This window comes from Henckelia pumila, chromosome 3 (assembly GCF_033568475.1).
Source record: "Henckelia pumila isolate YLH828 chromosome 3, ASM3356847v2, whole genome shotgun sequence".
Classification (NCBI taxonomy): Eukaryota; Viridiplantae; Streptophyta; class Magnoliopsida; order Lamiales; family Gesneriaceae; genus Henckelia; species Henckelia pumila.
The window spans coordinates 174103603-174128380 of record NC_133122.1 but is presented as its reverse complement, the minus strand read 5'-3'; the positions used below and the strand labels follow the sequence as shown (position 1 = coordinate 174128380).

Here is a 24778-nt window from a genome sequence, read left to right as displayed (position 1 = left end):
TTGCAAACTTGGAGAAATAAAGGGCTGAAATGCAAAAGTTGGATTTTTATATATATTAAGATGCAAGTGGACAATCATTAGTCATCTCCTTCCTCCCCTACTCCCTCTCTCGATTTCTCTCTCCCCGAAAGCCATGAGAGGCGATTTCCAAGCTTTTTTTTTTGTCCGATTCGCACGATCCGACCGTTAGATTTTCATTTCGAGTTGAGATTGACGATCACCGCAACGAGGGCTTCATTCTGACGTAAGTTTTGCTACGATCTCTTGAACTTCGATTTTGTTGAGTGGTCAAAATTTGATAATATTGGAGTATGTTACTCTTGAGCTAGCATAGATCGTGTATTCGAAGTCGGTTTGGAAAAAGAACGAAGTTTGGATTTTATATGATTTTAGAGGTGAAATTCAAAAATGGTGATTTTGATTGAAGTTGGATTTGAGTTGTTTTGATGGATTGTGATGATGATTGAGTTATTGTGATTGTTATTTGATGGTTTGTATTTCCGGATAGTCAATTTATAGCCGTTATGCCGTCGAAATCGAGTTCGAGTTATCGGTTTTTGGTTCGGTTTAGTTGAATATCGAATTTGATTGAGTTTGAATTTCGAATTGATTTTGAGTCCGTATTCGATGTTTTGGCAGTTGATTGAGGATTTGGGAGTTGATCGAACTTGGGGACTTATTTATCGATTGTAGAATTGAAGACGGTATATTATTGATTGTTGTATCGACTTTGAGTTTGTTATCCGAATAGACTATGATGGCAAGTTATCTCTTGTTGACAGGAATCACTTGAAGCTTCGAAAAAAGGTAAAAGTCGACAATGAAACGAATGGGAACGAATACTCGAGATCGACTTATTCTCGAGTTCTCAAAAATCACATACTACATGTTTAATTGCTTAAGTGAATTTGAGTGTTATTCTATTTTCACTTGCATTCCATATTGAGCCGATTTCTCGATTCGTTTTGAAATTAGATGATTTAGGGAGCTATATTGAAGTGGCTTTGAATTTTGAGTTTTTCCAATTGCCAGAATACTTCTTATAGTTGCTCTGAAGTTTAGGGGTTGAGTTGAACGACGTCCACCCCGAATGGGTGTGTCGGTGAGTTGTTGTGAGGACTTGGCCCCGGGATCCCAACCGAATAACGATTGATATTTCGATTATCTGATTTGATAGTCCCGAGTTTTGAAGTCATGTATTCATTCATGCTCATTTTGATTTGTTACTGATTATTACATTTCAATCTGAGGTGTTTACTTGATATTGCATGTATGTCTCTTTTACTTAGAAATTATATTTCTAACCGGTTTATCCGGTTGTTGTCTTTGTTTGTATGTGTACTTGGCAACAGGAGGATCAGGAGCTGGACCAAGTCGTTTGGGTTAGCTCGGGGTGTGATGATAGAAGTAAGACACCGTGTATCTTAGGGTCGTAACTTTTGGAGTTGTACTGTTTTGTTTAGTCGAACGAACCCCTACCGTCAAACTTGTACTGTTAAACATCATTTTGTTGGTGTTTCAACTCCTTAGATCTCATGTATTTATGATGTTTGAACATTGGTTGCTTGAGTTTTTGAGTTTAGTTTGTTAGACTTTTCTTTTTTGCCCTGGATTTCAGCAGTTTGAGAGGGCGGCGCGGGCGCGCTGTTGATTTTCGAAGCGAGGGCGCGGGCGCGCTGTTCTTGGCGCGGGCGCGTTGTTGATTTTCGAAGAGAGGGCGCGGGCACGCAGTGCTTTTAAAAAAAAAAATTTGATTCGTTTTCCCCAGTTTATTGTATTCGATTATGTTTATTTATTTGATAATAGAGGATTAGAAACGGGGTCTCACAGTTCAGCTTACATATCCTACGCTTACGAGATTCCGCTTACAAACCAGTTGGATTTCATACTCTGATTTACGTAAATACTTATTCATGTAATGAGGTCGGACCACTAAGAGTCTCAACCTTTATATATACTGGTGTTCTTCTGCTCGCGTTGCTTGCTTTTATCGTTGAAATAATTATTTAAATATGATAATTTTTTTTATTGTCAAATTAAAAAAATCTAACACTATTTTTTTATGGAGTGATATAACCATTTAAAATTTAGAAACATAGATACAGATTTAAAAAAAATATTTGAATAATTTAAAAGATTTTAAATGGTGGATAATGTTTTACCAAAACACAAAAGCAATTACTCTAATAGTCTAGTGAGTGTATAAACTAGGGATGTAAATGAGCCGAGCTATTTGTGAGCATCTCGTGAGTAGTTCGGTCAAAGCTCGACTCGAGCTCGAGCTCCAGTAGCTCGAGCATACAATCGAGCTCGAGTCGAGCTTTGAAACTATGTGATCGAGCTACTCGATAAGCCACACATATAAAAAAATATAATATAAATAAATATATATAATATTATATTTATAATATTTATATATATATATTATTTATTTATTATATTTGTATATTTATTTATTTTATAATATATATAATATTATATTTATTTATTTATTCATATATATATTTTTATATATATATATAAAATTTTCAAACTTGAGCTCGAGCACATATTTTACTATTCGATCGAGCTCGAACTCAAGTAGTAAAATATAAGTCGTGCTCGTACTACTCGAGCTCAGCTCGGCTCGATAACACCCTTAATATAAACGTACTTAAGTGAGACGAATCTTGTATATTTAATATAGTAGATAGATTGAAACTTATTCTAATAACACCATATTGGCATAATCTTTTCAAAAGATAGAAAAATCTCGGAGGGGCGATGACGTGGTTTGATTAAACGGTGAGTTTAGTAGTATGTAGTTTAAATATTTCTCATCTTGGATTTCTATGTTTAATGGGTTGGACTTGGACCGTTACACCCATCTTACATATATATTTACTCTATATTTTGACATCACTAATTTTTAATTAATATTATATTATAACAAACAACAAACAACAAACAACAAACAAAGCAATTTAAGTTAAGATCATACTTCTTTTCAACAAAAAAAAAGTTAAGATCATACTTGCTACAAAATCAACTCGATCAAATTAATGGCTAATTGATCAACATATTTTCTCGAATACTATATTACCTAACCCGTACCCGGAAGGACGCAAAAATTAATGCCCATAGTCGATACCCATTTTTCATGGTCATACCCGCCCATATTATTCGAGGACCCGTTAGCCCGGATCAATTTACATAGAAACAAAAAATAAAACCAAAAAAACAAAAGAAAAAGGTGATTCGCGGACACACACTCGCACTCCCAGTCTGATATATAGTTAAAATCGAATGCAATACAAAGAACATGTGGTGTCATAGTAATTGGCAGCTGATTCATTTCCCATTTAAAAGGAAGATGAAATTTTGAGCAGAAGTGAAGTTGTTGGATAAGATGGAATCTTTTTCAGTTCACTCTCTCTTGCTTGCATTATTCCTTCTCTGTAAGCATAATTTCGTCTGATTGGTTTTTCCTTTTTTTTTTTTTTTTGTTTGGGATTAAATTAGATTCGGCTTTCGCTTTGTGTATGCTAACGTGAAATTGAATTAAGGTGATTTGGGAATCTCATTTTCGCAACAAGGGTTTTGTTCTGCTCCATCAATCTTGGAATCACAGCCACTTTATTGGAAAGCCACCTACCCCACTCTTTCACCTGCTCATCTTCGAGGTGAGTCCCTTGTTTTTGTTGCTTGTGAAATAATGTTCAAATCCATGTGTGCGGATGGATTTGATACAGCCTCTGATTTTCGTTTGTGTTGGTTTTTTCAGAGTTACCTGGATTCACCCGCAGTGTTTACGAAAAGGACCATGCTCTGATTACTCCTGAAAGTCATGTGTTTGGCCCTTTGCCGGACTGGTACAATCAACTCGGTGATTTATTTAGTTATTTCATTCATTAAACAAGCTTGATCTTCGAGTTTTGGTTGGTTTCGCAGGATTAACACTCTGGGTGCTTATCTTATTGCTCCCCCCATGGGCTCACATTTTGTAATGTATTTGGCAAAGATGCAAGGTGTGATTTGTAAAATTCTTGTACTCTATTCAGAAAAAGAATACTTCTTTATTTGATTTTTGGGAATATTTGCAGAAAATTCGAAATCTGGACTACCTCCAAGTGATGTTGAGAGGTCAGCAAAGCTTAGCTTTTGTTAGTTTTTGGTATATTGCTTTACCTTTAATGAACACTACTGTGTTGAAAAATCAGGTTCTTGTTTGTCCTTCAAGGCGTGGTAACTCTCAGTGAGATGTCTGGCATAAATCACAAGCTAGAGGTAATGCAAATTGTAGCTCATCTACTTCATGAGATGATCAGCAACCATCAGGATTTTGCGTCACACGCAATATATAATAAAAATATGTGGTAATCATGTGCATTTAAAACATGTAAAGTCCTTTGCATATTCGTCGATGTTATGGTTAAACAGTCTTTGTATGGTTTCCAAAGAAACATATGCTGATGTTATCTGTAAAACTTGTAGGTGGACTCGTACGCCTATCTTCCTCCAAACTTGGAACATTCCTTCATATCTGACAATTCTGCCACTCTTATTTTATTCGAAAGAAGGTTTTTTTTAGTTGATTCTCTCGTTTACCATATCGATTTTTTGCTTCAATCTCCAAATTTATCGGGAAAAAATGACTGGTGCAAAAATTTATTAAAATTACTCGTTACATTGTCACATGTATTGTTCCTTTTATCTCAGGCATGCCTATTTCGAAAACCATAAGGCTGAGCTGATTGTTGGTTCAACCGATAAGCAGCCCCTTCTTGAAACCCCAGGCGAGGTAGATTTATGTTTAGGGCATATGATCTATTTTGATGCCACATATTATAGTTCTGACCCGCCACCTGATATTCCTTCAGGTTTTTGAGCTGAGGAAACTTCTTCCGACCTCTTTGGCTTATGATTTCAACATCCATGTAAGTTGTGTCTTATACAATGCTTATTTGATATTGCAAATTACATTCAACTTTAAAATTCAGCCAACGATAATTCACCAAGTAATGACTTTCAATGTCCCTGCATTTCCTGCCTGATGTCTAATGTTTGAATTTTAAGAAACAAAAGATTTCCAAGTAATTTCACCTCTTAGGTTAATAGATTTTGGTTTCTTCGACGCTTGCCTCATTTTAGTTATGTTAGTTTTTCTGCTTCTAATTTTAAATTCAATGTATATTTTTGATATAATCTTTATCCTTGTTTTCCTTCTCGACTCTGTGTTTTACTGATATTTTTTGGTGGGTGCAGATCATGGATTTTCAGCCGGGTGAATTCCTCAATGTTAAGGTATAATGTTGATCTGTTTTTTGTAGGGAAAAATATATTTCTTGCATATATTTTTCTGTGAAGTATTATACACCTATGTATACAAAACAATGAATATACAATCCCTATTGATCAGAAATTACTGATACTCTCCTCCCAAACTTAAATAAAATCAAAATACTATCAAATTTTTATTTAACTCGATCCCAGTCTTCACAACTAATATTAAATCAGTATTTTTGATGTTTTAATTGGGTGTTTTGCATATTGGCAGGAAGTTCACTATAATCAGCATGGTCTGCTGATTTTGGAGGGGCAAGGAGTATACCGCTTAGGGAACAGCTGGTAAGAACACGTAAATGAAAACTCGTGTGTGTATGTGTGTATAATATATGTATGTATTTGCTTGTTTTGGAATATATTTGTTGTGGTAATAAATTTTCATAATTCCAAATGTGTGACAGGTATCCAGTTGAAGCGGGTGATGCTATATGGATGGCCCCATTTGTTCCTCAGTGGTAAGTGGTGAACAAATATGATCTATGTAGGGATCTTTATGATGTATCTCACTTCAATTTCACATAATTGCTATCCAGGTATGGTGCCCTTGGCAAGACCAGGACCCGCTATTTGCTGTACAAAGACGTCAATAGGAACCCTTTACTGTGATAATTGTCATTATACTTGAAGATGCATTGCTAGCTTGCATGCGCTTACACAAGTACATGCATGAACTGAAATTCTTATGACACCAAGTGCTTAAGCTACTGTTTCATTTGTTTGCCTTCAAGCTTTGCGACTTGCATGACAGTTAGTACCCGCAATTATTCATGCATCCCGATCTTGCAAAGATATATGTTGTTTTCCTATTTTGCAACAAAGCTTCCCTTTGCCTGACAACGATGCTGTAAAATATCAACCAGCGATTTACGACTTGGACATAAGAATGAGGAGACAGAGGAGTGTCTAGTTTGATGGTTCAAAGAAACATTATTCCAGGCTGATTTTTTCGTGGATGACCAAATGATAAAGCGAAGCTGTAATGTTTACAGACAACAGGAGGACGTCGAGAATGATCATTCTCTGTTCTTCCTGGACGCTCATTGTTATAAAGCAGAAGTTCATCGAGGGACGTTGTGGCAGGGTCAAGATCCCCACAACCACTGGTGCCAATTGCCATGGACTTTTAAGGGACAAGATAGCACATGGTGAGAAAAACGTAACATCTCTTTTCTTGGAATAATGTTTCAAATTCTTTGTTGATCAAGTTCTCCCTTCAATACACTTCTTAAAAACCATCCAGTTTAATCATTGGAGTCACCCAGGCGCCATTCCCTTCAGAATAGTCATCGAACCATCTCATGATTCCATTGTGGACAGTAGACGTAATCTTATGCTCTTCATTTTCGTTTGTTTTCTTTGCTCTATGTCGGGTTGATTAAAAAGAAACGTGGATCTGGGTAGTACCTAAAATTCCCGAATAATATCCGGTCCACGAGCTACCTGAAATGATATATATATTGTAGACATTTTCGGATTGATGCCTAGATAACGTCCACGAGGGGTACAACATCCGTTAATGGATGTTGGTTAAGTTTATGCGTAAACCCCAGAATGAGCATTTGCAGACCCGCAGGAGTAATATGAAAAAAGAACCATCACCATGAGCTAACCCAGTTTCAACCGGCGTATCGACGCTTAATGTTACCAGACATCGCTGGTTCACATATTTCCCGACATGTTCATAAAAAATGAATCGAGTCTGCCACCAGCCCCAGAATAGTACCCGGCTCGAAACTTTCTCCATTGATTGTAAGAGCTTCTTTTCAACAGTTTCTCTGAGTTGGACTCTACCTCAAATTTCAAATTCCAAACCGAGCTTTGTAAGAAAATGTATACTTCATAAAAACTGTGTACATCTATTTTGCAATATTTTGAAATTATCCTTAATTTGCTTCTTTTTTCACTTAATTTTATCTTTTTATGTAAATCGTTTTCCAATTTTTTTTCTCACATTCACGAAATCATTTAAAACAGAAAACTTTTACCAAAAATCACAATTTCAATTATTGTTGTATAATTTTATAAAATTCCTTTCCCCCGCGTGAACTTTGAGGGAAGTGTTGGACCATCTATTTATTTTGTAAAAATGAACGAAGTATACATAGTTAATATAATTTTTAAAACCCTATAATAGTAGTAATAATTAGTTCTGTCACTAAAAGGTTAAACTTGTTGTGAAAAAGTAAAAATTTACGGTAAAAAGTAAATACTCCAAAACTCAAAATTTATCAAACTCTACACTTTATAATATTTTTCTCTCAACTCAATTGTATTTTTCATCACAAATGAAGACCTATTTATAGATCCACATTTGAGATTAGTCCAAAAATAAATACATCATCATCTACATCATCACACACTAATTTTCCACATTTTACAACTCAATATTCAACATTCAACATTCAATATTCAACATAATATTAATAATAATAATATTTTTCAACATTCCCCCTTGTGATGATGATCGTGATATGATGACTATTTTCATTACGTGTTTTATACTGCATCGTTAAAAACCTTACTAGGAAAAACCCAGTGGGATAAAAACCATAGTAAGGGAAAAAGAGTGCAGCCACGTAAACTCCCCCTCATGTTAACATGAGTGATTCTTCACATATTCCGCAGATTGCGCATCTCAATGTTGTATATATGCTTTCTGAATATCGTCGTGGGAAGTGTCTTTGTGAAGAGATCTGATGAGTTCTCACTTGATTAAATATAACAAATATCAATATCTTTATTCTTCTCAAGCTCTTGAGAGTAGGCAAAGAACTTTGGGGGTATATGTTTTGTTCTGTCACTTTTGATGTATCCATCTTTTATTTGAGCAATACATGCAGCATTGTCTTCATACAACGTCACAGGCTTCTTGTCTACTGATAATCCACAAGAAGTTTGGATATGTTGTGTCATTGATTTTAGCCAAACACATTCACGGTTTGCTTCATGTAGCGCAATAATCTCAGCGTGATTTGATGAAGTTGTTACGAGTGTTTGTTTCTGTGAACGCCAAGAAATTGCGGTGCCTCCACGAGTAAATACATATCCGGTTTGAGAACGTGCCTTATGTGGATCAGATAAATATCCAGCATCAGCATAACCAATGATACTTTGATTGGTGTCTTTTGAGTACAAAAGTCCCAAATCTGTTGTTCCTCGTAGATAACGAAATATATGTTTAATTTCGTTCCAGTGCCTCTTTGTTGGATATGAACTGAATCTTGCCAATAAATTTACAGCAAAAGATATATCAGGTCTAGTGCAATTTGCAAGATACATAAGGGCACCAATGACACTTAGATATGGTACTTCTGGACCAAGAATAACTTCATCATTTCCACATGGACGGAATGGATCTTTTCTATGTTTAATGATCTTACAACCATTGGAGTACTTAATGAATTTGATTTATCCATATTAAAACGTTTAAGGATCTTTTCTGTATAATTTGTCTGGTGAACAAAAATTCCACATTCTTTTTGTTCGATTTGCAAACCCAGACAATACTTAGTTTTTCCAAGATCCTTCATTTCGAATTCTTCCTTTAAGTACATCATAACTTCTTGAATTTCTTTATTCGTTCCAATTATGTTTAAATCATCAACATATACAACAATAATTACACATCCGGATGTTGTTTTCTTGATGAAAACACAAGGGCATATTGGATCATTTACATATCCCTTTTTCATCAAGTGCTCACTTAGCCGATTATACCACATTCGGCCAGATTGCTTTAACCCATATAATGATCTTTGCAATTTTACAGAATAAAATTCTCTGGGTTTTGAACTTTGTGCTTCAGGCATCTTAAATCCTTCAGGGATTTTCATGTATATATCACTATCAAGTGATCCGTATAAGTAAGCTGTAACAACATCCATAAGATACATTTCAAAATTTTCAGACACTGCCAAACTAATCAAATATCGAAACGTAATTGCATCCATAACAGGAGAATACGTTTCTTCATAATCAATTCCAGGCCTTTGAGAAAAATCTTGTGCAACAAGTCTAGCTTTATATCTGACTATTTCATTTTTCTCATTTCGCTTTCGAATAAAAACCCATTTGTATCCAACAGGTTTTACACCTTCAGGTGTGAGGACTATAGGTCCAAAAACATTGCGTTTATTCAGCGAATCCAATTCAACCTGGATGACATCTTTCCATTTGACCCAATCATAACGAGTTTTACATTCACCAAAAGATTTTGGTTCATGATCCTCATTTTCATTTACGATGTCACAAGCCACATTATAAGAAAATATCTCATCAATATCTTCTATGTCTTTTCGGTTCCATATTTTTCCAGTATTAATATAATTGATAGAGATTTCACGATTTTCGTCAGTTTGTGGTTCTGACAGAATATTTTCATCATCAGGTGATTCTTCTGGAACACCATTTTTTATTTTATGATCGTCGTGTTTCTTTATGCCTTTTTTTCCGAGGATTTTTATCCTTGGAACCGACTGGTCTTCCACGCTTCAAGCATTTTATGACATCATGAGTGTCTTCAATTTGTTTCTTTGAAATTTCAATTCGAGCAGGGGCATTTACAGCATGTATATATGATTTTGTTATCCCTTTTGTGTCTGCAAATGCATCTGACATTTGATTTGCAATTCTTTGTATGTGCACAATTTGCTGTACATCTTTCTCACATTGTTTGGTCCTTGGATCCAAATAAAACAATGATGTTACATACCATGTGATTTCTTTTTCGATGTGTTTCTTTTCTCCCCCTAACACTGGGAAGATTTCTTCATTAAAATGACAATCAGCAAAGCGTGCTGTAAACACATCGCCTGTCTGAGGCTCAAGATATCGAATGATTGATGGACTATCATAACCGATATAAATACCGATTTTTCTTTGTGGACCCATTTTTGATCGTTGAGGTGGTGCAATAGGCACATACACCATACATCCAAAAATTCTCAGATGAGAGATATTTGGTTCTTTACCAAATGCAAGTTGCAATGGGGAGAATTTATGATATGCACTTGGTCTGATGCGAATTAATGCCGCAGCATGTAAAATTGCATGTCCCCATATAAAAATAGGGAGTTTTGTTTTCATAATCATTGGTCTAGCAATCAGTTATAGACGTTTAATCAATGATTCAGCTAATCCATTTTGCGTATGAACATGAGCTACAGGATGTTCAACAGTGATTCCCATTGACATACAATAATCATTGAAAGTCTGGGATGTAAATTCTCCAGCATTATCAAGTCTTATTTTCTTGATTGTATAATCGGGAAATTGATTTCGCAATTTTATTATTTGAGCCATCAATCTTGCAAATGCCACATTCCGAGTTGACAATAAGCATACATGTGACCATCTGCTAGAGGCATCGATCAATACCATAAAGTATCAAAATGGTCCACATGGTGAATGAATTGGCCCACAAATATCACCCTGAATACGTTCAAGAAATATGGGTGATTCAGTTTGGATTTTAGCTGGCGATGGTCTTATAATAAGTTTTCCAAGAGAACATGCTTTACATTGAAATTTATTATTCTGAAAGATCTTCTTGTCTTTCAATGGATGACCATGCGTATTTTCAATAATTCTTCGCATCATTATTGAACCAGGATGTCCCAATCGATCATGTCAATTTGTTAATATTGAAGAACTATTAACCACCATATTTGATTCGATTGGCCTTATATGTGTATAATGCAATCCAGTAGGGAGCATTGATAATTTTTCAACCACATATTTCTTTCCTGATTTATATGTGGTAAGACACATATATTTCTGATTTCCATCAGTTATCGTCTCAGTATCATACCCATGAGAGTATATGTCATTAAAACTCAACAAATTTCTTTTCGATTGTGGTGAATATAAAGCATCATTTATCAGAAATTTTGTACCATTAGGTAACAAAAAATGTGCTTTTCCACAACTTTCAATCAAGTCTACAGGACCTGATATGGTATTCACCATTGGTTTTGTTGGTTTTATTTCCAAGAAATATCTTTCATCTCGCAGAATAGTGTGTGTTGTACCACTATCTGGTATGCAAATTTTCATGATATTATTTCCATGTTTGCTCATAGCATTTTCCATATCAAACTTCACAAAAAAATGCAATAAAGAAAAATTAAGTACAACACAAATGCAAAATATAACATGCTTTATAATACAAGAATGCATGAAAAATACAAATTTGTTACAATGTAGTCCCACCAATATTTTAATCAATGTCTTCGAAATCATTCAAAAAATCTGCAGCATTGAAACTAGTTGAACCAATTAAACGGTCACTATCTTCAACAAAATTTGTCTCTTTTCATTTTCCCTTTGTCGATTCTTTATAGAGCTTACATTGGTGCTCAGGGGTTCGACAAATATGTGACCAATGTCCTGGAGTGCCACATCTATAACAAACACTCTCAGATCTTTTTGAGTGATTTTCATTTTCACTCGTATTTTCATGCTGCTTTTTTGGTGGGTGATTCGTGACGTTCTTTTGAGATGAGTTATTGAAATAACTACCTCGATTATTTTCATATCCACGGCCACGACCACGACCGCGATAATTTTTACGTCCACGTCCACGTCCATGTCCACGCCCATTTCCTCGACCTTGTCCACGACCAAAATCTGGTCTATGCCTTTGATTTTGGTTTTCATTTTTTATTACGACATTTGCTTCAGGAAATACCGTTGATCCAGTGGGTCGGGATTGATGATTTCTTACTAACAATTCGTTGTTCTTTTCCGCCACAAGAAGACATGCGATTAGTTCGGAATATCTCAAAAATCCACGCACTCTATACTGTTGTTGTAGAGTTATATTCGATGCGTGAAAAGTGGAAAATGTTTTCTCAAGCATTTTCATCTCTGTAACTTCAAGTCCACAGAATTTTAATTGCGAGACTATTCGATACATCGCAGAATTATAATCACTGACTTTTTTAAAGTCTTGGAATCTCAACGTATTTCATTCATCACGGACGGTCGGAAGTATCACTTCCCTTATATGCTCAAATCTTTCTTTCAGCCCTTTCCATAAAGTCATTGGGTCTTTTTCTGTGAGATACTCACATTTCAACCCTTCATCAAGATGTCGGCGCAAGAAAATCATAGTTTTTGCTTTATCTTGTGAGGTTGATATATTATTTTCTTTGATGCTTTCACTTAGACCCAATGACTCAAGAGCATCTCAACATCAAGAGTCCATGACATATAATTTTTTTCAGTGATATCGAGTGCAACGAATTCAAGCTTTGCCAAATTTGACATGGTGGTACTAGAAAAATAACAATGCATTTTATTAGTTAATTTCTATTAGTATGATAATACAAAATAATGGAAGGACGAAAATTACAAGTGCGTATATAAATAGATAAAAAATCTATGGTGGAAAATCGTCGGTGAGTACAAAACTCGTGAGCATGATGATCATAGTCGTTATGAAAAATAGCCTTAGAAAGGTCAAAAACTCCATCTTCTTCTTTTTCGAAAAAAAACCGAGGAGAACATATTTTGAGAGAAAGAGTGAATTTGGTGTGATTGAAAATGAGTTTGAGTGAACATATTTATAGGGCAAAAATTTAGCCGTTTGTGACCGTTGAGGGTAAGAAAAAATGATTATGTGTTGAATAAAAATTCGTGATAATGATGCAATGCATATAATGATAATCATAATTAAATAATTATGTATATCATATCACATTATTATAAGGTCGGTGTCGTAGACAACTTTTTATATAATAACATGAGATTATACAAATATGGTTAGTATATAAATACATAATAATATATATCATATCACGTTATTATAAGGTCAGTGTCATAGACAACCTTTTATATAATAACATGAAATTATATATTAATATAGTTAATATATATACATAATAAATATATATCATGTTATTGTTTAAAAACTTTAGAGGCTTTTATACTTGTCGTATCCCTTACCGGGAGTGTGGGATGTCGTCTTAACATCCTCCCAGGATTTATAACAAGTTTTGAAAAAAAACTTATTTTTTTCATAACATGATATTATATATTAATATATACACAATAAAAATATATAAACAGTAAAATAAAAATTCTTACTTGTTGAATATTTTTGACTTCTTCTTGTATTTTGGAGCATCGAAAAATATAGAGAACCTTCGAGCGATCGTGCTGATAACGTGTTGTGAAAAAGTAAAAATTTACGGTAAAAAGTAAATACTCCAAAACTCAAAATTTATCAAACTCTACACTTTATAATATTTTTCTCTCAACTCAATTGTATTTTTCATCACAAATGAAGACCTATTTATAGATCCATATTTGAGATTAGTCCAAAAATAAATACATCATCATCTACATCATCACACACTAATTTTCCACATTTTACAACTCAATATTCAACATTCAATATTCAACATAATATTAATAATAATAATATTTTTCAACAAAACTTATATTCTGCGTCTATTATTATTTTATTTATTTGTATATATAGAAGTGAAATAAAATGTTGTATGGGCAAATGAACTCTCATTTAATTTTAAGCTCTCCAAATGACATGTCAAATTTATTTTATTTTATTTTTAAATAAATATCTTCCCTTTAAGATTCAAGTTAAAGTCTTCCCATCTCTTATTTTTTCACTTCTAAATAGATATTAGACTTGTATTGTGAGTTCATATATTTTAACTTGAGTTTTAATGAAATCAGTTCTTTTTTTTTTTTTTTTTTTCTAAAATATTAATCATACACACGCACGCAGACGTGATTCAATTGAAACTGAGAAATAAAAATATTAAAGAAATGGCTCAAACTTAAGATTCATTATTACAACAGCATATATATAATTATAAATTATATGTTTTAACAGAAGTTACAGAATGATTGAATTCATACTGCTGGGCTTACTTTCTTATTATTGATTATTGATTGATAACTACTAATTAAGAGAAAATAAGAAAGGGTACAACATTACAGAGACATTAATTATTGGGAAAAAAAACATATTTATTTGGTTTTATCAATGAATGAAATGGAATAGAATAGAAAAATAAACATTAAACGCGATAATAATAATAATAATAATAATAATAGAAGAATATTAAATTTTTTAAAAAAATAATTAAGTTCTGTAAATATTACACTTCCATTTAATCCGCGCATCAAACGTTGATAGGGTTGCACAGAAACATGAGCGATGAGGAGGGCGCCGCCGCCGCCGCGGTCGAGTCACCGCCGATTCTGCCGCCGCCGCCGAGCAAAAACCTTTCATAATAGTCGACACAGAACAACGACAAAGAGAGCTCCACCTCATGCCTACTCCACTCGGCGTCCAACTGATCCCCCCCTCCGCCGCCGCCGCGCACCTTCAGCACCGGCTTGACGCACACCATGTACAGCCTCCGGTATCCTCCCAGCGCCGCCACCACAGTCCTCACGCCCTCCGGAGGCGGCGAGAGGTGGCGGAAACACAGATGCATCCACAGGGAATCGTTGCGGGTCAAGCCACACCAGAGGCGGCACACGCACGCCGCCACGCCCAGTGAACGGTCGTCCAGCCTTTTGAGTATCTCGATAAGCACGTCCATGTTATCATTTATGCAGAATCTGACCTTCTTCTCCTCCACTCCATGCACTTGCATCATCTACGTTTCTTGAATATTATACTTTGTAATATTATATATCTCTTTAATTAGGAGAGGAGAAATGAAAGAATTATTGGCGAGTATTTATAGTTGGCAAGAAGAAATAATCTCTCTTCCTCTGATAATATTATCAAGTGTGTGAGAGAGGAGAGGGAGAGGGAGAGGGAGAGGGTATCGGAGGAAGAACGGAAGAGGCCAACGAGGAAGATGACAGTGGAGGCACTGGAATCCAAGGTTTTTTTTATATATAATATTATATTTATATATAATATTAAATGTCATTCAATAATATTGTTTTGTTGTTTTTGCACGTGTGTGTGTGTGTGTTATATGTATCTGTGTATGTATAGAGAGAGTACCGTTAGGAGTGTGAAAAAAGTAAACGTTGTGTGTGTTTTGAGGCTTGTGTTTGTTTGTTTGACTGAATTGGCTGATTTTACAATGAAGCTATCTATCTATCTATGTCAAACAAGTCTACTTATTTTTATTTTAATTTGCATAAACATATATCATTGTGTTGTTTGGTGTATAGATTCCATTCCAACGTTTCTAATTATATATATATATATATATATATGTAGTCCAACCATCATTATATATGATTAATGTAATTTCACAAATTCCGTGATTGTAGCTACTTTGTTTTATTATTCTTTAATACATTAATAACAAGAATAATTTTTTTTTTTAATTATGTGTTGTAAGAATAGGGCTATATATTTATAGTTTCATCTCATGCATTTTAGTGTGTAAAGTTTTTGTGAGCGATCACTATGCACTAAAATCACTTAGTAGTCGCTTACGAAAATCTTGTACATTAGAGTGCACAGATCAAAACGCTCACGAAAATCCACATCAAAATTATATATATAATTTGTTGACCATCTTCTATCAAATTATGTAATACTAGTATTTCGTTGCACGCGTTGCATGCTCGTGCATTTCGTTTTTTTAACGAAGAAAACAAATAATAAATTGTAAAATTAAAAAATATAACATTTTTCTAAACAAATATTCACAAAAAATATATATAGCTTATAAAGTGAGTGTCATTTTTGTAAATAAAATAATATCAAAAGGCACAGAGTGAGCTTTTAATGACTAAAAAAGAGGAAACCGTATAAAATGACTATTTTGCCCATAATTTTAGTTTTATTGAAAATTAAGTTATGAGATAATGATAATTTCAAATCAAACTTCACCAATTAATTGAAAGTTTGTTAATTAGAAAATCTCTATTTTAATAATATAGTAAGATATATATATATATATATATATATAAATATATATATATATACAAAATTTTAGGAGGAGAGGGTCCAATCAAATCGACAAATAAAATGGTGAGATTTTAGTAGTAGTTTACGAAAATTTTGTAAATTAGGGTGCATGGATCCGAACGCTCGCAAAAATTTTATATATATATATATATATATATATTGTTTTAGGAGGAGAGGGTCCAATCAAATCAAGAAATGAGATGGTACGTAGCATTTAGATATTATATTATATAATTGTACATTTGTTGTCATTCCAATGATCTACATCTGATTTGTCTTATGGTGTTTGATTTTGATCCTTGGAGAAAAACCCCAAAGTCCATGGGACAGAAAGCATGTGTCCGATACAAATTACACATCTATTACAATTGACATTAGAATTTTCTTCAATACAAATATCACAAACATATGCATGTATTGGAATACAAATTACTATTCATATACATTCGAACTCCGATTATATACACATGCCCGCTTTATATTTCGATGAATTTGTCTCCATAGATTGTTTAATTAAAGATCAAACTATATGGAATAATTATATTTTCCTTCCCCAAATTACATATATATATATATATATATAATAATATTGTATTAATTAAGATATATATATATATATATATATATTGTATTAATAATTAAGAGAGAAAAATAAAAGTGTGGGGGAGTTAATTTGTCAGAAAGTGTATTGTTTTGTATTGTGTGGAGGTTTATTGGTTGATTTTGATTCGTGGAGAAGGAAATTTGATGGTAGGAAGCTTACAAGTAGATACGGACCCGTAAAGTCTGCTGAACCCTTCACTCACTTCCCCATCCTCCACCCCTGTGTACACTCTGTTTCTTGGTTCCATTTTTTAGTAAAAGTCAAACATATCATCAATAATATTACATAGTTTATTTATATTTATATCTGAATGAATTAATATTACATACCCGTGATTTTGTAATTTTTCTCCAAGAAATTCACGTGCGTCACGAAATTTGATTTGACATCTTGAAAATAAATCATTGTCTTTTTAACAATATAATATTTGATTTGACATGTAATAAAAATGTATGTGTGTGTGTATTTAACTTTTGCTTTGACGCCTTCTTTTGGGCCATTTCTTAAAATTCTGGGGAGTGTTCCTAATTGGTCTACATGATCTCAGCTTGTAAAAAACAAGTGACTAAAACTTGGATGAAAACTGAACAAAATATGAGCCACCAACAGATACAGGCTAAGCACAAAATGTCTTTCTTCCCAAAAATATAAATAAATTCAATTAAAATAAAATGGTGCACATGAAATCCTAACTACTCTATAATGAAAACAACCTCTATCGATATTTTTCTAAGTTAACTACTCGCATCATCGCCAACAGCTACACACATACAAATAAATAAAATATAGGTTATGAATTCATACAAATTATAAATCTATAAATTATAAAATCATTAATGATATTGTTTTTAGTATATAGCAATCTCTTGCTTGATTGATCTTATTAACAATAAACATCTTTAATATTTGCGGATATTCTCGATAGATAAGTTTATGTCATTTTGGTAGTCCTCCTCAATTTTTAAGGGTGAACGAGGGATAGGGCCGTAGGGGTAGAGGAGTCTGTGGAGCATGGTGGGGGTGGGGGAAATTGGCCAAATTTTTTTATTTATTTTTCCTTTTAAAATTAAAATATATATTTTAAATAAAGATTAAAAAGTTAAAAGAAATAAAAATAAAAATAAAAATTGTACATTGAAGTTTTTTATTTTTATCTAAGTTATTTATTTTTTGTTTGACGATTTTTATTGTGTTGAAGTAATATTTTGTTCTATAATTATTTTTGTCTCGAAATATATATGTTTGTTCATCTTGCTAATGGTTCGAAAAAACGGTCACGGAACGGGTGGAACTGTCCTTTCGGAACGGGAACGGGAACGGGAACGGAAACGGCAGTTGTCGCGACAAAGTTTCGGGAGAAAAATGATTGATTAATATAACACTGTTTTTACTTAAAATATCGGCGATTTCGCGAACGTCGCGAAACGAAACGACGATTTCACGGATTTTGCGGCCGTCGCAGAACGTTTTAGGTAATTTTTTCAATTAAAATTTTAGCAAATTATATAGTTATTTCTATTTTTATTATAAAAAGACCTCGTGACGATAATCGCAACCGTTCCGTGAAATTCCAATGAAATTGGAACGACAATTTCCGCGACACTCTTTGCGACCGCAACTGCGAACCATGATCTCGCTCTCTATCTAATTTTTCTGGCTCCGTCCCTGGTAGTCGCGTATAGGTTTTCGTGCCAAAAGAAATAGTGCTTTGTTGGGTCCTTATCACCCATGTCTCATCTGTTTGAAAAAAAATAAATGATGCATACATTCCAAAACAAATGCATAGTATACAAAAGTCCATGCATGATGGGTCGCAAGTCTACAAAATTACATATCCAACACTTACAAGTCATGCTAGCTAGACGTGCCCCTACCTATACATGATAACGCGAATCTCTGCAGGTCCTATTTTTCTTCAAATTAATGAAGATGTGATTGAAATTTTATTATTTAAAGCATTATCTATATGTCACGTATATATATTAACTATTGTATTGTTTAAAGATTTGATTGTGTGTGTGTGTGTGTGTTTGAGTATTTAGATGGCAAAGACTACAAGACACGAGATCAAGTTTTTGTTTGTTGTTAGACATTTGTGCTCGGTGGTTAGAAAAGGAGTGTAAATTATTTAATTTTAATCAGATAAACACAAAAATTGCGGTTTCACGAATCAATTTTGTTGACGAATCTTATATTGTCAAAATTATTACTTTGTAAACAAGAGACTTACTCTCAATCTCAGATAAATATATCACATGTCAATCTTGGATTAATATTTAATATTAATAGAAAATTCTCATGAGTCACATACATTGGGCTACATACGATGTACGAGTAATCCAATATATATGAACAATATAAAAGAAGAATTTTTCGAGAAATTATATTTAAAAGGGAAATTGCAATTTGGTGCTAAATGTTTATTTCTTTATGATTTGATCACCCGTGTTGTCCAATTTTAGTTTTAGTCCTATAGCACCGCCACATCAATACCATGTTGGAGCCACATATTTGCTGAATATGTCACATCGGCGTCAGATATGAAAAATGACTAAAATTAAAAAATAACAAAAATAACGAATCAAGATTGAAATTTAACGATAAAGATGACCGAAAAACATTTTTATTATTATCGTCAGGAAATCAAATGTTACCTAGCTTTGACTCAAGGCCACCCAAAATTTCTTGTATGTTATGGAATTTCAAGAAGTCAATCGATAAAAATTCCTTGAGTTATTGCAAGGGCCGAAACAATTAAGGTTTGGTACTCATCTCTTCTCCCTTCTTCAATATAATATAATATTAATAATTTTTTTATTACATGGTGTGTTGGGTTCGAAGTTCGAACTAAGATTTATTTCTTTATTTGAAGTGATTCGTGTCTTCGCATCACAAATGAGGTTGCATAATATTAATAAACTTGACATACAAGTTTTGTACGCAATTTTTTTTTTTTTTTTTGGACATTTCAGAACTTGTTCTTTTGTTTTGTTTCATGAGATATAAATAGGGAAAATGCAACATAAAAAATATCGAGTTATTGTTATCTACCTTTTGAAGATACTAAAAACGGTATAATGAATTGATAATATGAGATCTGGATCAAGTATCGATTTGAGATCCAACAGTAACAATTTTCACGTCCAACTTTAAAAAAAAAACTATATATAATGAAGTCAAAAAATAAAATTTTAATAAACCTGAAGAATGATTTAGAAGGAACTGTAATTATTTTGAAGAAAAACAAACTACCATCTCCAGATTAATTCTGAAAAGGAGAAGCACAAAGTTTTTTTCTAAAAAAAATAAAAAATTAAATGGTCTTCTTGGTAATAACACGTAATAATTTGTAATCAACGATATGTCCGAGGAGTTGTCTGAGTAAGTTCATCAACGTAATTAAAACATTCCTTGGGAATCAATGATCCTCAAAATCGGAGATTTCAAGGAGATTATTTGCAACAAGTACTGAGACTGAGAAGAAATTGTCAGCATAACATGTCCGAATGAACGTTCGACTTCTTTACAAGAACAGCAGTGCAGTTCAAATAACAAGACGCTGCCTTTCTATTTTCATTTAGTGTTGCGCGATATAGGACCCATTAGCCATTACTTCGTGCTGCAACTGATATGCAAATACGCAAGGACTGAGCACACGGTTTTCAGCTTTTGAAGACACAGCAACCCGCAAGACAAGAAAAATACTGTAAAATGTTGCAACAATGTAGTGCTTAAACGAAAAGTGACATCTGTTAGCTACAACTAGTTGGATCCACGTCTGACAGTTTCCTCAGCTCGTGTGAGGCCATCTGTCAACACGTCCACAGTCCAATCCTTCAGATCTTCCTGCAAGATTACCAGAGAGCAATCAAAGTTTTTTGGATGATCATATGTACGAGCAAACTTGAGTAAAATATAAGGCTACAAGTCAACAAAGCGGCACGAGTCAGAGCAAATGCTGAATGATGCAAGGTGGTTTCATAGTTGCAGCATAGGCATGATTTCAAAGGAAAATCGGTCTACATCATGTGTTACACACAACTAGATAAAAATCGTGTGTGTGCCTGTTATTGTGGATGCGTGAAGGAAACAGAACTGATGCTGGCTTGTTGACAAACGACTGTGTATATAAAATTGCTTGTTGACACATCCACTGCACGCAATGTTTCGGTGCCATGTCCTGTATGGTGAGGTCTGTCAGACCATGGCTCGGGGAAGAAAAAAGTATTGAAGTTTATCCAAAGAATGAATTTCCTAGATCAGCTGCATTTATGAACATCATGTAGCTCGTTCGACCATTAGCTAGACACACCCATCTAGAGATAGTCAACTGAGTTTGGTTGGTCTCTGGCACTTAGAAACAGTCTCACCTCAAGCTGGCCGATATTTGTACTTTCTTACACAACCCTCCAGGGAACTAGCTTTTAGGATTGAGTTAGGTGAAGGTCCAATTCTATAATCATGTCAGATACCAATTAGGGAATTGTGTACTAGAAATCGTTCTTATTTTGAGTCATTTTATTTCAGGATTTACATACTAGTACATGTCCTGCCAAGTCTCCCACCTAACGCAAGTGGCTAATAAATTAGCATTTAAACCACAAAATTTGATTTGGCAATATGCATAACACATAAAAATAATACATAATAGTTTTTAACACCATATCATATCAAGAAAGTCAGAGAGAAAATTTGTGTTTACCAAGTGCACAGGTTCGCCCGTCCTTATTAGTGCATTTGAACGAGCAAGCTTGGACTCAAATGGAGTCCGTGGCGGAAGATCTTTAATTACTTCCCACTCCTCACGAGTAAGCATTCTAACTGTTCCCTGGCCAGGAGGGGCATTCTTTATCTTTCGCTCGAGTCTTTCCTGGGACGTGGACTCGTCGTACTGCAGGCAGAAAAATATAGCTATAATGCTTGCAATTATTCCAACATCTCAATGGGCAGCACAGGGAACAGAGAAAATCAACAAAGTAGTAAATTATTCCCATACAACCACTGGTAAAAATGTCAGGTAAATAAATAGTTTGTAAAAGTACAAAATGAAACCTAAAAAATTTGACGGGTTTACATAAACAAATACAGAAAATTCCAAATAAATTCAAACAATTTATTAATCCTGAAAATCCTGAGGGTTTTTCAACAAAATCAAGCGCTAACATTAATATTATTAGCTAATAAAATTATGAACTCAAAAGCCCGTCCATGCTTGTGAATTTTAAAGTGGTAAGATCAACAGCAAATAGAATGAATTTTTGAACTTTTGGGTCGTATTGACCAATTTTCAGAGCATGTTTCAAATTTTCTCAACGAGCAACAATTTACAATCTAAGAAATACCATCATGAGGAGCTTCGTGAATAGAGCAGTTCCCACAACCGCGAGTATCATTGGCATGCTTGGTGTGTCCAGAAAAGATCTAGACTCTGGAACTTCCACAAAAAGTTTGTTTTTCTCTGGAGTTTTTGTTTTTTTGTTCTTCCGCATCTCAGCAACCTTCATCTTCAAGGTATTACTGGGCCTATCACGGGGCACTGTATGCAGTTGTCTACAAATTCGTTGAAATGTCCGGTCAATTCCACGCATTTTTTCTCACCCTGTGGTCTCGTATATCCCTTGCTTGCTATGACCAATGAAGCATCTGAATGTCAATAAGAGAAATAGGCAAGTCCAAGTGATGCATAAATGTACACACACAAATATATGCCTGGATAACACGCTTAATCAAAATTTGGATATCGAGCTCTAAACTTGGTTGCATTGCTTGTACAATTATATAAGACTTTGAAAATATTATTGATACAACCCGAAAAGATTGTCATTAAAAAACAATATTTGTTCACAAGTTTTTTGGGAAGACCCTGAAATCAAGCTTTTGGGAAGACCATTTGTTTGCCTCCTGACAAGATTGTTTCTGACCAGAAACAGGGTTTTTCGGCAACATCGACTTCACAAGACAGTGAAGTATGTGATTTACTGCGTAAAAGTGTGCTGCATGAATTTGTATGCGTATTACATGTGTGTGTTAGGTGTTTGTGGCAAAATCTTGATGTTTATGCTGTTTTAAGATGAACCCTTTTCTTGAGTACAGGAAAATCATCGTGGCTTGATTTCTGTTTCGTGATTAAAAGAAAAGAGTATCTGAATTTGGGTATTGAGTTTGGTTTTGTGGTGTTCTAGTAAAGATTGTCGAGTCTCCGTTTTCACTTAACTTAATGACAATCTTTTGGGAAGAGAAGAACTTACTGCTTTCGTCTCATTTAAGATTTAGTGTTCCTTACAGTTGTTTGTTTTTTATTCTTCCTCTGGATCCTGTTTTTTCTGAGCACTTGGTTCCACCCTATACCTCATGATTTGATCAGTGACTCTGAATGGCATGAAAGGCACGTCATATTTTTTCATGTGATGCTATATATTGGTCCAAGTTTGACTATTTACCATCACTGGTTCAAGGGTCGAATTAATCAGTTTCTAAGAATGCTGTACATACTTTGACACATATCTTGTTCGAGCAGCCGTCTATAAAGCATTTCATCGAACATGTAGAGTGCAAATGATGGATCACAGATAACACAGTAACCAGGATAGCTGGTTCGCATTCAATAAACTTTGATAATAGCTACTTACGCCTATTGGCAGCCTCTATTCCAAAGAAAAGACAAACTAAGGAACAAAAAAAAAATCATCAATACCTGGATACAATAGTAAAGTTGAATACAGGGAGTCCGCTAGAAACCGTTAGTTGATGATTTTTCAAGCAAATCCAGCCAAAATCTCCATTGTAGTTGCACAATTTTTGATCAAGGCACTCGTTTGAGAGCACATCGCCAAATGCGATCATGCCAATATATAGGGTTAATCTCATCTAATTAATGGGCGCCCTTTATATATAAATTATGAATTTTTTTTAGAAAGTGTTTATCTAATCTTCTTTCTTTCTTTTTTTTTTTTTTTAAAGAATTTATGTAATCTAATTTTGTTCATTCTTATATGACCAATTTAGTTTTTTTTTTTTTTTGGTTAGAGTCTTATATGTTTTATTTCTTATTAAATATTATGATTTTAACTCAAAAAATTCTTACCTTTTTTTTTTCGTCTTTATTCGAAAAAATTAGGGAAAAGAAAGAACTAAGAAGCCTTCTTATATTAAAATAACCATTGTCTCAAAGTTCGGATTTATCATTAACTTTTAAATATAGAAATAGAAGGTGTGTGCTTGATCAAAGAATCATGTGCGTAATAATTCGCATGCTTAAAAATTTAAAGTTATGAATTATGGTCTATAAATTATTTAATTATTTTTAAATGTGCAAGCCGTTTCTTTCTTGAGACTCATTGATCTGTATTTCCCTTACACTTACACATATGGAGATATCAGAGAACACCTTGTGTTGAATTTACAATTATTATTTATTACGTGCATATAATTAAAAAAAATATCATTCAACAAATTTGGATATTAGTACACTGCAATAAATAAATTTAAAGTTAGAAGTTAGTAGTTGGTAGGATGGGCTTGTTGGTATACAGAGAGGAGGAGCCCGTCAGATATGGGCTATTCAAAACCAACTCACCATTTTAAAACTAAAGAGAACCATTGGGCCTCAAAGAGCTGAGTAATACTTCAAGATCAAGCTTTGTTGTCATAGAATCCAACGGCCATAATGAGATCTTTGAACCTGCTTGTAGGCCTTTATCCATAACAAGGCTCAATTCGTAAGCGAGGGGAAGGCCCAGTAGACTTTGACAATCTTTAGAGCCTCCCAGAATGTTAATATGTCCAGTGATCATCAGGGTCCACAGGCCCATCTCTTTATGACATATAAAGTATAAACCCATCAGCAGCAATCTGATGAACTACTGGGCTCCACATAATGGGCCACATAGGGGGCAATGACATGCATTGCCCCAACACCTCAACCAACCCCACGG

At 34.0% G+C, this 24778-nt stretch overlaps 3 protein-coding genes across 4 annotated transcripts; 1 reads left to right on the top strand and 2 right to left on the bottom strand.

Annotated features, from left to right (window-relative positions):
• Positions 1-3261: 3261 nt before the first annotated feature.
• Positions 3262-6114, top strand: LOC140890435 ((S)-ureidoglycine aminohydrolase). The gene is made up of 13 exons (XM_073298211.1): positions 3262-3437; positions 3546-3662; positions 3764-3851; positions 3931-4007; positions 4083-4122; positions 4200-4266; positions 4474-4559; positions 4699-4780; positions 4860-4916; positions 5245-5283; positions 5537-5607; positions 5727-5780; positions 5859-6114. The coding sequence occupies exons 1-13, from the start codon at positions 3389-3391 to the stop codon at positions 5929-5931; spliced, it is 900 nt and encodes a 299-aa protein (XP_073154312.1). The 5' UTR covers positions 3262-3388; the 3' UTR covers positions 5932-6114.
• An 8216-nt stretch (positions 6115-14330) lies between these two features.
• On the bottom strand, positions 14331-15334 carry LOC140893139 (F-box protein SNE). The gene has a single exon (XM_073302205.1). It carries the CDS (start codon positions 14958-14960, stop codon positions 14478-14480), a length of 483 nt encoding a protein of 160 aa, XP_073158306.1. The 5' UTR covers positions 14961-15334; the 3' UTR covers positions 14331-14477.
• A 4840-nt stretch (positions 15335-20174) lies between these two features.
• On the bottom strand, positions 20175-23710 carry LOC140892205 (uncharacterized). Of its 2 annotated transcripts, none has more exons than XM_073301016.1 (4): positions 23539-23710; positions 22187-22487; positions 21547-21735; positions 20175-20690 (listed from the first exon to the last, which is right to left on the bottom strand). In XM_073301016.1, the coding sequence occupies exons 2-4, from the start codon at positions 22430-22432 to the stop codon at positions 20607-20609; spliced, it is 519 nt and encodes a 172-aa protein (XP_073157117.1). In that variant the 5' UTR covers positions 22433-22487; positions 23539-23710; the 3' UTR covers positions 20175-20606. The 2 variants fall into 2 exon arrangements, with proteins under 2 accessions (XP_073157117.1, XP_073157116.1); XM_073301015.1 differs by having other exon boundaries at positions 22187-22469.
• Positions 23711-24778: the final 1068 nt, after the last annotated feature.